The following is a 15,052-nucleotide window of genomic DNA, read 5'->3' as shown; positions in this document are numbered from 1 at the left end:
TTTTTTTTGCTTTGTCGCTGTCTCCCGCGTTTGCGAGGTAGCGCAAGGAAACAGACGAAAGAAACGGCCCAACCCCCCCCCCCATACACATGTATATATATACGTCCACACACGCAAATATACATACCTACACAGCTTTCCATGGTTTACCCCAGACGCTTCACATGCCCTGATTCAATCCACTGACAGCACGTCAACCCCGGTATACCACATCGCTCCAATTCACTCTATTCCTTGCCCTCCTTTCACCCTCCTGCATGTTCAGGCCCCGATCATACAAAATCTTTTTCACTCCATCTTTCCACCTCCAATTTGGTCTCCCACTTCTCCTCGTTCCCTCCACCTCCGACACATATATCCTCTTGGTCAATCTTTCCTCACTCATTCTCTCCATGTGCCCAAACCATTTCAAAACACCCTCTTCTGCTCTCTCAACCACGCTCTTTTTATTTCCACACATCTCTCTTACCCTTACGTTACTTACTCGATCAAACCACCTCACACCACACATTGTCCTCAAACATCTCATTTCCAGCACATCCATCCTCCTGCGCACCACTCTATCCATAGCCCACGCTTCGCAACCATACAACATTGTTGGAACCACTATTCCTTCAAACATACCCATTTTTGCTTTCCGAGATAATGTTCTCGACTTCCACACATTCTTCAAGGCTCCCAGAATTTTCGCCCCCTCCCCCATCCTATGATCCACTTCCGCTTCCATGGTTCCATCCGCTGCCAGATCCACTCCCAGATATCTAAAACACTTTACTTCCTCCAGTTTTTCTCCATTCAAACTCACCTCCCAATTGACTTGACCCTCAACCCTACTATACCTAATAACCTTGCTCTTATTCACATTTACTCTTAACTTTCTTCTTTCACACACTTTACCAAACTCAGTCACCAGCTTCTGCAGTTTCTCACATGAATCAGCCACCAGCCCTGTATCATCAGCGAACAACAACTGACTCACTTCCCAAGCTCTCTCATCCCCAACAGACTTCATACTTGCCCCTCTTTCCAAAACTCTTGCATTCACCTCCCTAACAACCCCATCCATAAACAAATTAAAAAACCATGGAGACATCACACACCCCTGCCGCAAACCTACATTCACTGAGAACCAATCACTTTCCTCCCTTCCTACACGTACACATGCCTTACATCCTCGATAAAAACTTTTCACTGCTTCTAACAACTTGCCTCCCACACCATATATTCTTAATACCTTCCACAGAGCATTAAATTCTCCCTAAAATTTAATGATACTCTCTCACCTCAACTCTCATTTGCCCTCTTTTTCACCTCTTCCACCTTTCTCTTGACCTTCTGCCTCTTTCTTTAATACATCTCCCACTCATTTGCATTATTTCCCTGCAAAAATCATCCAAATGCCTCTCTCTTCTCTTTCACTAATAATCTTACTTCTTCATCCCACCACTCACTACCCTTTCTAATCTGTCCATCTCCCATGCTTCTCATGCCACAAGCATCTTTTGCACAAGCCATCACTGCTTCCCTAAATACATCCCATTCCTCCCTCACTCCCCTTACCTCGTTTGTTCTCACCATTTTCCATTCTGTACTCAGTCTCTCCTGGTACTTCGTCACACAACTCTCCTTCCCAAGCTCACTTACTCTCACCACCCTCTTCACCCCAACATTCTCTCTTCTTTTCTGAAAACCTCTACAAATCTTCAACTTCGCCTTCACAACATAATGATCTGACATCCCTCCAGTTGCACCTCTCAGCACATTAACATCCAAAAGTCTCTCTTTCGCATGCTTATCAATTAACACGTAATCCAATAACACTCTCTGGCCATCTCTCCTACTTACATACGTATACTTATGTATATCTCTCTTTTTAAACCAGGTATTCCCAATCACCAGTCCTTTTTCAGCACATAAATCTACAAGCTCTTCACCATTTCCATTTACAACACTGAACACCCCATGTACACAAATTATTCCCTCAACTGCCACATTACTCACCTTTGCATTCAAATCACCCATCACTATAACCTGGTCTTGTGCATCAAAACTACTAACACACTCATTCAGCTGCTCCCAAAACACTTGCCTCTCATGATCTTTCTTCTTATGCCCAGGTGCATATGCACCAAAAATCACCCATCTCTCTCCATCAACTTTCAGTTTTACCCATATCAATCTAGAGTTTACTTTCTTACACTCTATCACATACTCCCACCACCTGTTTCAGGAGTAATGCTACTCCTTCCCTTGCTCTTGTCCTCTCACTAACCCCTGACTTTACTCCCAAGACATTCCCAAACCACTCTTCCCCTTTACCCTTGAGCTTCATTTTACTCAGAGCCAAAACATCCAGGTTCCTTTCCTCAAACATACTACCTATCTCTCCTTTTTTCTCATCTTGGTTACATCCACACACATTTAGACACTCCAATCTGAGCCTTCAAGGAGGATGAACACTCCCCGTGTGACTCCTTCTGTTTCCCCTTTTAGAAAGTTAAAATACAAGGAGGGGAGGGTTTCCAGCCCCCTGTTCCCATCCCCTTTAGTCGCCTTCTACGACACGTGAGGAATGCGTGGGAAGTATTCTTTCTCCTCTATTCCCAGGGATATAACATGAAATAAAGCAAGAAACTTGTTAAAAACGACATGAAGAAATACTTTTATAATATAAAAATGGTGAAGGAATGAAATGCATTGAAAGACGATGCAGTTCATGTGGAGAGCATACCGACATTCAAAATTAGAGATTGTATGAAAGTGAAAATGTCTAAGACATGGGACCCAACAAAAGTAAAACTCACTTCCCACATATTAGAAATAGGTAATTAATCACACACACACACACACACACACACGTGCATACAAAGACAGGAAACTACTCAGTACAGTAATCACAGAGTATACTGGTATTAAGCCAAAACAGCACCAGAATTGATACAACCAATTTACAGAGGGAGGTCAGAGGCCATAAATATGCCAAATATGGATGAGATAAAGGTAAGAGGTGACTTGATCCCAACCAGTTAAGTTTCTAAAGCAGTCTGATTATGTTAATGATGAGCTCTTTAAAAGATGCTAAGACAGAGCAGCCTAAGGTCATAAAAAGATATCAAGCAAGACACTTGTAGCATCAATTATCACAATATGTACCATTATAGCAAAAGAGCAGTGGATGAAATGAAGCTACGTGATTAAAAATGTAAATGTTGACAGTTCAAGTAAGTTAAAAAATTTGTATAAAGTACAGGAATTCAACAGACAGGGCCACATGACTGCAGAACTCCCTTCCAATACTACAAAAAATAGTAACTACAAAGTCTGAGTTCAGTTAAGTCAACAAGTAATGTCTCTCAAAAGCCACTTCTTCCCAGGACTGCCACATATGACCCCTTCTCCTTGTGCACCATTACTCATAAACATGGTCATAACATCATGCTAAATAGAAAATGGTAACTAAACACACAAGAGAACACTTCAAACTTGAAATGTAAAATCCAGAGTTTAAGCTCAAGGTACAATCAATAGAAAAAGAAAGACATATCTTTCCTGCTTCTGGAGATAATTCCTTTTTCCCACTAGTTCATTTTAGTAACAGTAAATGCAACTGTATGATTTACAACCAATTCTAGCTGCTTATATACTATGGGCTTATTCTTTTACGAGCAAGGATCATCCAAGTCAATAGACACACCACCTTTACAACACCTTTAACATTGTTTTCTTTTATTTTCATATAATAGCTTAAAATTGTTCTTCCTTAATTATGGCCAAATTCATTCATGTGATGAAATGTACTGCAGACTAATAAAGATAACCATACCAACAAAAGGTGATTCTGTATGCATCAAATGACTAAAACACTGCTTTGCTTAGCTTATTAACTAATGAGGTGACTAAGCAAGCAACAAGTGAAAGAGGCAAAACTGCAAGCAGTAAACCATACAAAAGTGCCAATGCTCACCTTCCTATTTTCAAGTGGGCCATCTGATGTGGACTCTCGTCTCTGAGTGCGCTTTTTCAGTTTGCCCACTTCAGATGGTGATGATGATTCCACCACCTGTCCCTCCACCACTTGGGGATACTGCTTCTTCAACAAGGTCAGACCTTCGATGAAATAAGGCCCATATAAGTCACCAAGCTTACGTGAGTGGCTGTAGTTCTTGCATAACGAGCAATACCACGAGGTATCTTTGGAGAAGGCATCATAATTGTTATGGAGTGTGCTGTTGTATCCAACTTTGGCAGTCTTCTGCTTTGCTTCAATCTTGCAGTAGAAGTGGATACTGTTTTTCCGCACTGGCTTTTCCTGTTCATCATCATCTCGGTACGGGGTATTCACAATTACTTCTCTAAACCTACTCGCATCTAATCGAATAAATGGCCCTCGTCTCTCACAAACTTCACCCTTTCTCCTCCCTTCTTCACTTTTTTTTCTTAAATCCACTTCATCATTTCTTGATTTATTACTTTTTACTTTCCCCTTCATAATTTTTCCTTTCTTGGCACTGGAAGCATCAACCTTAACCTTTCTACCTTTGTCTTTCTTGAGTCCCTTCTGCTTGGCAGGTCCCCCCTTGCCATGTTTTAGGGCTATTGGCACAAAGTCATTATCAACAGTAGCATCACTAGCCATATTCAAGAGATTACTCAAATTACCACCTCTACTCTCATTTTCACAATCATCACTGGAATCAGACTCATAATCTTCTCCATCATAAATACCCTCACTATCTCCCCCTTCATCACTTTCAGCCATACTGTCAGAGTTTTCCAAATCCTTAGGAACATAGTCCTCATCTTCACTCTCTTCATCTTCCATGTTGAGAAGCATTAAAAGATCATTCATCTCATTTTCATCCATCTTCCTTGGTGGACGAGAAGACCGTTTGGGACGCTTGTCTACATAAGTTTCCTCTGTAGCTGCTGGAATACTTGAGGCAGTCTCTTCCAAAAATTTGGCTATGTTCTCAACAGTTTCTGCATCCACATCCATATCAGTGCCTTGGGGCACCTCTAATGTTTCTGAAGGAGCAACTGACATGCTTGAAGGATTCTCAGGAACTACTGATGTAGATACAGCTGTAATACTGGGCTCTATAGTGCTAACATCTTCACTTTGCAATGATATCTCTGAAATGTGTGATGTTTCTTGTGCAACCAAATCTGTGCTGGAAGATTTGGAATTTCCCTCCTGTGTCTCTGATTTTGCTTCCAAAGTTTCAGTGGGTACATCCTGGGATTCTGGCTGTACATCTTGGATTTCCAATCTTGCATCCTGAGTTTCTAATCTTATATCATCAGTCTCCTGAACCTCTGATTTTGCATCCTGTGTCTCTGATTTTTCATCCTGAGCCTCAGATTTTGCATCTTGTGTCTCTGGCTTTGTGTCCTGTGCTTCAGATTTTGCATCCTTTGTCTCTAACTTTGCGTCCTGAATTTCAGATTTTGTATCTTGGGTCTCTGACTTTGATTCCTGCTTGGCACTTGCTCTTCTAGTTCTCAATCTTCTCCCTCGAGATTCTGTCTCCTCCATTCTTTGTGCTATCACAGATGTAGTTTCTTCTATGGGATTTTGACTAGAGGATTCCATATCAGGTTCATCTGAAGTCCCATCCACAGCCAAAGGGTTACTTTGTACCAGATTAATGTCAGTCCCACTTTTAGTCCTGCTTTTGTGTTGAGTGCTATCAGATTTTGTAGTGTCACCAAACGTGGAAGCAGGTACATTCGTGCTAGACTCCTGAATAAGGGATTTGTCCTCACTAAAAGAATGCTCACCTTCTGTGGTTATCATTCCACTAGGAGCCTTATTATCATCAAATGCATTTTCAGGTACAAGTTGATACTGTTTGGTTTCATGTGGAAGCACACTGGTTACTTTGCTAACAATATTCTTCTTTTGGGCACTTTTGCCCTTTGAGGATCTGCCAGCATTCCTTTTTTTCCCCTTGCCCCTCCCTTTGCCTTTTATCTTTATTCCCACACTTTTAGTGGGTAAAGCCTTTACTTCTTTGTCCACAGATGAATTTAATCTATCCTCTGGTACTGCTTCAACTTTAACCACACTTTCATCAGGAGGTTCAACTGTGTCAATCTCACACTTGCCTTTAGACTCTTCAGGAAGTTTGGGTGATTCCAACAGAGATTTCGGTTCAATCTTCTCAGGGGTGGGAACTGTTTGTGTTTCATCAACACCTATCTGTTGCTCAGAGTGGAGCTGATCCCCACTCCTCCTGCCTCTTTTTCTGATTCTGCTGCTCGGAGATCCTAATCCATCAACTGGTAATGGCCCAGGAGCTGCTATATCTGAACTTTTCTCCTCCTTGTCCTCTTTACTTTGTGCAGTGCCGGAGATTAACCCTGAGAATGATGTGTTATTCTTTGAGTTGCCTGACGGAGGAGATGGAAGGTTAGAGAGGTTTGAGTCCACAGATTCATTACCTTTAGCAGTGATAGTCTCCTGACTGTCTTTATTCTTATTCCTCCTACTACTTCTCCTTGGAGACACCACATCTGCATCAGTTTTTGCCACAGTGTCTGATGCTTGTGTGTCCCCACTCTGAGAATCCTGAACAAGACTGTCTTCTGACAGCTGTCCAGCCCTGTTGATTTCTGTTACACTTTCTTGCAAAAGACTGGATGCTGCAGTGCTCTCAGATACTGGGATATCTGCCAAAGTCTTAAGAAAATCTCTGACAGGAGGAGAGACACCTTGATGCCATTCCTTGTTTCTCTCTGTTACAGGACTGCGAGAGCTAGAAAAAAATTTTGGTGACCTGGGGGATTTTACATGTGCTTCTCTTGGTCTTGGGCTGATACTTGCTTTTGCTATCTCAAGTGGGGATTTTGTATTCTTTTTCGGACTACTTCCTTTCTTCCTCCCACGCTTTCCTTTCTTCCCACGGCAAACACCATCACTATCAGTGTCATTGAAATCATACACATCAGGGCTACAGGAAGTAGGGGCAATGGGTGGTGGGCCAGGAACTCTTAAATCTGGCTCAGTGATCAAAGTTGTATCAACATGCAACGGTTCTGTAACACTAGGATATTTTTCTTCTTGTGTACCCAACACTGAAGACAATAACGTCCTACCCCTCCCTCTGGGTGCTCCACGAAACACACCCCGACCCCGCTTGCAACCCGTAGGAGAATTATTTGACGACTTTCCCGGTGAATCTTCCAGTGAAATTGTAGGAGGAGAGCTTGGAGGTTCACTCAACACCTGCTGCTCTGGGCTGGGGTTGCTCTCCCCATCCAACCTATCCTTTAAATCTTTTGATCTACGACCTTTCTTTTTCAAAGGAGTTGCATCAGGTGATGAGTCCTCATTCATTTCTAATACAGGATCTGTGCCATCCTCCACATAAGAAACTGCTCTCTTTTGCCTAGTCCTTCTTTTTGTATCCCCACACTCCTCTAGTTGACCATCAATAATCTGATAATCCATTTCAGTCACTGAATCACTTTCAGACTTTCTTTTTCTGTTACTTTTTCTTGGATTATCAAACATTTCATGATCACCATTGAAATAATCTTGGTCATTTTTACCTAAATTTTTCTGTAAAACATTATCAGCTTCACAATTTTCAGTACTGATATTTACCAAAGAATGGCTGTTACTATTACTACTACTGGCATTCTTCAACATATCATCACTAATTGCATTAATACCATTTACAGGGGTGCTCTCTATGCTAGGACTTACATTATGTGCAGTACTATCCTCACCTGACAAAGAAACACTTACACTCGTTACACTATTTTCTCCCCTGTCACTCCTTTCTACCTCACTTATTGTGCTGTTACCTAATGGATCACTTACACTCGTATCATTTTCCAAATACCTAGGAGAGCATCTACGCTTCTTGACAGGTGCAGTGGTGCCATCTACTGAAGTATTACTAGGAGGAGTCCTCACTCTGTTTATCTCAATCTCTTGTGTGGTTATTTGGGATCGAGAAAGAGGTCTTTGAGGTTCTTGTATAGGATATGACTCTGGTTCTTTGGGGTGTGGCTCAAGGAGATCTGTCCGGACTTGCAACTGATGCACTGGCTGGGAGTGAGGGGATGGCACATCTGCCTTTCCTGTTGTTGGGGGCTGTGCCATCTGTAGTAACTGACTGGGATTTAAATGAGCTGCTAAAAAAGGGTGGGCTAGGGCATGGCTCATAGCCTGGCTCATACCCTGGCTGGAAAATGCCTCTCTGGAAGGTGGCAAACGCAAGGCAGGATCAGCTGGAGAGTTGCTATGAAGCGAATCATGGGGAGAGTCCCTGTGGTCTACGGTACTCCTTGTCATTAGAACATCAAACCCCTGAGAATCATCTGAACTGGAGTCTCCGCCACCACCACCTCCCCCCTCAGGCTGTGCTGTGACAGGGTATATAACACTCTGTCGTCTAGGTTGCTCCTGCTTGCGTCGGTGTCTCGTTCGTTGATCACCCTCACTCTCACTTCCACTCTGCACCCGTCGACCATCACTGCCACCATCTCCACTGCCATCAACACCTGGAACCTCATTGGCCTCCTTCCCTTTCACAGAGGGGCATATGACCTCTTGACTATTAACACTGGTAGGCAGGGCATGAGAACGTGTCCTACCTGGTGAAGGCTGTGGGTCATCATGGCGCAATTCTGTAGGGACAGCTGATGTAAATTTCCTATCTTGTGGAGAGGCTTGTTGCATGCGAGAGGCATTGTGCATGGCTAAGCCTTCACCATTGAGCCCAGCAGTGTTTGCAGTTACCAGTGCTGCAGCTTGTTGCTGCTGCAACTGTTGGTGTTGATGCTGGTGCTGCTGTTGTTGATGCTGCTGCTGCTGATGATGTTGTAACTGTTGCTGCTGATGATGTTGCTGCTGATGCTGCTGCCTTCTCTGCTGTTGCTGCTGCTGCTGTTGGTGGTGGGTAGTAAGTGGTGATGCTGCATGTAATGCTGCTGGGTTAATTGATGATGGGGTGGGAATGGCACCAAGAGCAGCAGCAGCAGCAGCATATTGGCGAGCAGCCAAGAGGCTTCGATACACTGTAGCAGCATCTCCACCACTAGCTACTAGCTGCTGCAGGGATGCCAGAGCTGACCCAACACCTGGTGCCATTCCTGGGGGCAAAGGAGGTGTTGCCTTTGTCTCCCCCTTGCTGGGTACCCGTCGACCCTCAACGCGGCTCTCTGATCGAGCCTCAGGTCGGCCATCAACTTGACCTTCCCCATAGCCACCATAGCCATAGAGCCGCATGTCACCACTGCTACCTGTAAAAAACTTATGGATAATAACGTCCAGAGAACAATGAATGACAAAAAAATATTAATGCACTTAAGAAATTTTTCTAAATATCAAAATATGATATGTTGGTACATATTCCTTTTATCTATTATTCTTAATCACCATCTCCCACGTTAGTGGGGTAGCACAAGGAAACAGACAAGGAATGGCCCAACCCACCCACAAACGCATGTATAAACACTTTTATGTATGCAGGTACATATATGATGGTATACAACATAATGCAATGTACAGAATGCTATACATATCAATTCAGTAAAAAGTTCTCCATCTTAAGAAAGGTTCCCCAAACATAAATTCAAGTGGAAATCTTGGCTCATACATAACCAAAAAAAAAAAACAATCTTACAAACATGAACTGTTCCTTTACCTTAGGTGTACACCTAAACAAACCTCTGTGATATAATGGTTTGCAATACAAACTCAGAAAATTCTAATGAGTTTGTTTTCAACTTCTGAAAATGGCAGCTGGCTCACACATGGGTGCTAAGTATATGATGAACATACATTTTTCTTATGCCTTCTAGTTATACAATAACTGTTCCCCAGGTATCTCAAACAATTCACTTCCTCCATGTCCAGCTCTTTCAAACTGAAACTATCCTGCTCCCAACTGCACCCCACTGCCTTACTTTAATTCAGATTAACTCAACATTCTCCTTTCACACACTCTCCTATGCCCTGACATCAGTTTCCAGTTTCTCTCATGACTCTGCCACCAGAGATGTGATGTGCAAACAGTGTCTGACCCAACTCTCAGCCTCCAATACCCTAATTCCAACATACTACAGACTAATCCCTTGCTCCATGCCCTTGCATTTACCTCCCTCACCACCTTGTCCATGAACACATTAAACAGCCAAAGTGAAACATATACCCTCTTATGGCATCCTTTCCATATGTTAAAAACATTTCAGCACATTCTCTTCAGCTATCTCATACATACTCTATCACACCTTTCTCTTGTTAGTTTGTACTTAATCAACCCTTCCGTACAACACATATTGTCCTCAAACATTTTATTTCCCACATATTCACCCTATCCTTTCCCTTTTTGTCAACTGCTTATGCCCCACAACCATACAGCATCAACAGGACTATCATACCATGAATTGCCTCTCTTTCTAAACATTCCCCAATGCGCCATAGAACTTTACCCCCTTATTCATGCTACGGCTCACTTCACCTACCATGGCTCCATTCACTGCCATATTTACTCCCAGGTATCTTAAACATTCCACTTCTTCTAAGTTCTCTCAATTTGAACTCACACTCAAAATAAGCTGTCTCTTTTCACTGATAAACCCAATAACTTTGCTTTTATTCACATTTACTTATTTACCCTCAACTTCCTCAAGTCACAAACTCTTCCAAACTCAAACATCAACTTTTGCAATCTCTCACTTGGATCTATCACCAGCAGCATATGATTAGCACATGACAACTGAATTAATTCCCAAGTCCACTATCTCTAACAGGATGCATACCTGCTCCTCTCTCCAAGACACTTGCATTCACCTCCCCATTCACAAACAGATTAAACAGCCATGATGACATCACACACCCTACCACAAACCCACTTTCACCATGAACCAATCATCTACCTCACTACTTACTCACACACATGACTCATTCTCTTGAAAAAACTCCTCATTGCTTTTAATAACTTTCCTCCCATACAATATATTCATTGACTTTCCACACAGCATCTCTATCAACCCATTCATATGCTTTCTACAGATACATAAATACCACATACAAATCCTTCTGTTTCTCTACATACTTCTCACACATATTCATCAAGACAAACGCATGATCCATACATCCTCTTCCACTTCTGAAACCAAATTATTCCTCCCATTGGATGTCCTATGCATGCCACCACACTCCCAAACACTTCTTTTCCATATAAGTTACTAGGTACACTTAATGTTCTGTTAATCCTTCGGCACCTCACCATGATCTGTACACAACGAAAATCCAAATTAAACAATCAGAAAAACAATCACCTCCTTTCTTTAGAAATTCACTGCAATACCTCCTTTCTCAAGATCTCCAACAGTAACACCATCAGCTCCAGCCATCTTGCCATATTTCATTTTATGCAAGGCTTTTAACCTTTCTTCTCCTTGCATCAAAACCACTTGCCATGACTCATTCATTCTGCATACCTCCCCAACCCAACATATGACACCCTGTCATCAAAGACATTCAACAATCCTTCAAAGTATCCATTCCATCTCCTCTTGTTACCTCTTCCTCACTTGCCCCCCCACCCCCTTCAACAATGTTCCCATTTACTATCTTGTTTTTCTTACACCGTTAGCCTCCTTCCAAAACATTTTTTCATTCACCATGAAATTTGTTGATACTTGCTCATCCCCAATTCCCATTTGCACCTTCCTCTTGACCTTGTGTTGCTTTCTATTGTACATCTCCCACTCACTTGCACTCCATCATTCTTTTCTCCTTTACTAGCAACTTAACTTCCTCATACCACCACTCATACATGCCACCACTGCTTCATTAAACACCTATCATTCCTCACCTACTCCAATAGCTTCATTTACTCTCACATTCTGCCATTCTACACTCAATCACTCCTCATATCTCTTTACACTGGCCTCTTTTCCAAGTTCATTTACTTTGATAATCCTCTTTTCATCCATATTATACATGCTTTGTCAATAATCTCTACAAATATTTACTTTCACCTTTATCATCTAATGATGAGACATCCCACCAGATACCCCTCCCAACACATTCACAACCCTGTCTTTTGCACACCTGTCAATTAGCAAGTTATACAATATAGCCTGCTTGCCATCTTTCCTAATCTACGTACATAAATGTATGTCCATCTTTCAAAAACAGGTATTTCTCATCACCGGTCTACTTTCAGCAATTACTCCAAAATATGTTCACCATTCATTTTCACATCACTGAATGAATATCCTATGCCCCCAATTATGACCTAAATTGCCACTTTACTTATTTCCAGATTCACTAATATCACTAAAACATCAGTCAGGAGTTCACTTCCCTAGACTTTTCATACATTACCACAACTCTCTCTTAAGCAGAGTGCTATCCTTTCTTTAGCTCTCACCCTCATCCTCACACTAATCCCTGACTTTAACCATAAGACTTTCCTGAAGCATTCTTCCCTGTTACCCTTGAACTTATTTTCACTAAGAGATAGAGCGACGAGGTTCCTTTCCTCAAACATACTATCCATCTCTCTCCTTTGAGAAGGATAAGCACTCCTATTATTATCATATTATTTCTATTATACTTAGTCGCTGTCTCCCGTGTTAGCGAGGTAGCACAAGGAAACAGACGAAAGAATGGCCCAACCCACCCACACACGCACATATGGGAGTATGAATACTCCAATTATCATCATCATTATAATCATCATTCTCAATGTCTTTCATTTCTTTCATACATATTCACCTTTTCCTACATTAGCACCATCATTATTGGTGGAAGAGATAAAATGGATGTAGGGACAATACTAACAGGGAAGATGTGTAAGTGACTAGGTGGGAAAAAATATACAAAAAAAGCTTAAGGACAAATGCCACACCTACGTATAAGAAAGGGGAACTGGAAAAGGTGCTCAGCTACAGACCAATCTCCCTCAAGACTATGGTTTGTAAGGTACTGGAAAACATAATCAGAAAGAACCATGAATTCCTGCAGAGGAGAAATTATTTAAGTGAGAGACAATATGGTGTCTGGGAGAGGAAGTCAAGTGCTATAAACCTCTATGATTTCTACTCGAGCATCATCTTTGTTTCAGACAAAAGAGAAGTCGGGGTGGATTGTTAGTAGCTGGAATACAAAAAAAAAGCATTTGAAACTGTCCCACATGGGAGACCGATGAAAAAGTTGGAACACCAGGCAAGAATAAGGGAAGACTCTCTAGATGGAAAGATGCCTTTTCAAAATAGGTTGAGTATAAACCAGAGTAATGATGTGGAAAGTGAAAAAATTTTCAAAAGACGTAGAGATAGATCAATCAAAGGCTATAACATCAAATCAAGCAAGAAACTTGCAGCAAAAGACGTAAGCAAGGTAATTTTATCATATAAGCATGGTAGATGAATGAACTACCAGAGAATATATTAAAAGCAGACAGTATACAAAAGTTTAAAGAATTGGGTAATTTCATAGTTTATGCCTCACAGAAATAATAATATGTTCTCATAAATTCAATTACTTACTCGGTCAAACCACCTCACACCACACATTGTCCTCAAACATTTCATTTCCAATACATCCACCCTCCTGCACACAACTCTATCCATAGCCCACGCCTCGCAACCATACAACATTGTTGGAACCACTATTCCTTCAAACATACCCATTTTTGCTTTCCGAGATAATGTTCTCGACTTCCACACATTCTTCAATGCTCCCAGGATTTTCGGCCCCCTCCCCCACCCTATGATTCACTTCCGCTTCCATGGTTCCATCCGCTGCCAGATCCACTCCCAGATATCTAAAACACTTTACTTCCTCCAGTTTTTCTCCATTCAAACTTACCTCCCAACTGACTTGACCCTCAACCCTACTGTACCTAATAACCTTGCTCTTATTCACATTGACTCTTAACTTTCTTCTTTCACACACTTTACCAAACTCAGTCACCAGCTTCTGCAGTTTCTCACTTGAATCAGCCACCAGCGCTGTATCATCAGCGAACAACAACTGACTCACTTCCCAAGCTCTCTCATCCACAACAGACTTCATACTTGCCCCTCTTTCCAAAACTCTTGCATTCACCTCCCTAACAACCCCATTCATAAACAAATTAAACAACCATGGAGACATCACACACCCCTGCCGCAAACCTACATTCACTGAGAACCAATCACTTTCCTCTCTTCCTACACGTACACATGCCTTACATCCTCGATAAAAACTTTTCACTGCTTCTAACAACTTGCCTCCCACACCATATATTCTTAATACCTTCCACAGAGCATCTCTATCAACTCTATCATATGCCTTCTCCAGATCCATAAATACTACATACAAATCCATTTGCTTTTCTAAGTATTTCTCACATACATTCTTCAAAGCAAACACCTGATCCACACATCCTCTACCACTTCTGAAACCACTCCGCTCTTCCCCAATCTGATGCTCTGTACATGCCTTCACCCTCTCAATCAATACCCTCCCATATAATTTACCAGGAATACTCAACAAACTTATAACTCTGTAATTTGAGCACTCCCTCTTATCCCCTCTGCCTTTGTACAATGGCACTATGCACGCATTCCGCCAATCCTCAGGCACCTCACCTTACTCATCGAGTAAGTAATGTAAGGGTAAGAGAGATGTGTGGAAATAAAAAGAGCGTGGTTGAGAGAGCAGAAGAGGGTGTTTGGAAATGGTTTGGGCACATGGAGAGAATGAGTGAGGAAAGATTGACCAAGAGGATATATGTGTCAGAGGTGGAGGGAACGAGGAGAAGTGGGAGACCAAATTGGAGGTGGAAAGATGGAGTGAAAAAGATTTTGACCGATCGGGGCCTGAACATGCAGGAGGGTGAAAGGTGGGCAAGGAATAGAGTGAATTGGATTGATGTGGTATACCGGGGTTGACGTGCTGTCAGTGGATTGAATCAGGGCATGTGAAGCGTCTGGGGTAAACCATGGAAAGTTGTGTGGGGCCTGGATGTGGAAAGGGAGCTGTGGTTTCGGGCATTATTGCATGACAGCTGGAGACTGAGTGTGAACAAATGGGGCC

At 42.1% G+C, this 15,052-nt stretch overlaps 1 protein-coding gene across 7 annotated transcripts in view; it reads right to left on the bottom strand.

The window, feature by feature from the left end:
• LOC139749612 (uncharacterized) overlaps window positions 1-15,052 on the bottom strand; it is a 327,271-nt gene that overhangs the window by 260,228 nt on the left and 51,991 nt on the right. For all 7 annotated transcript variants that reach the window (XM_071663735.1, XM_071663737.1, XM_071663738.1 and 4 more), the window contains one exon: window positions 3,965-9,255. In XM_071663735.1, the coding sequence (XP_071519836.1) occupies window positions 3,965-9,255 (5,291 nt within the window). The remainder of the gene's footprint in view (window positions 1-3,964; window positions 9,256-15,052) is intronic.

Source organism: Panulirus ornatus, chromosome 7, assembly GCF_036320965.1.
Source record: "Panulirus ornatus isolate Po-2019 chromosome 7, ASM3632096v1, whole genome shotgun sequence".
Classification (NCBI taxonomy): domain Eukaryota; kingdom Metazoa; phylum Arthropoda; class Malacostraca; order Decapoda; family Palinuridae; genus Panulirus; species Panulirus ornatus.
Note: the sequence above shows the minus strand (reverse complement) of the source record. Positions and strands in the feature narration are given on the sequence as shown.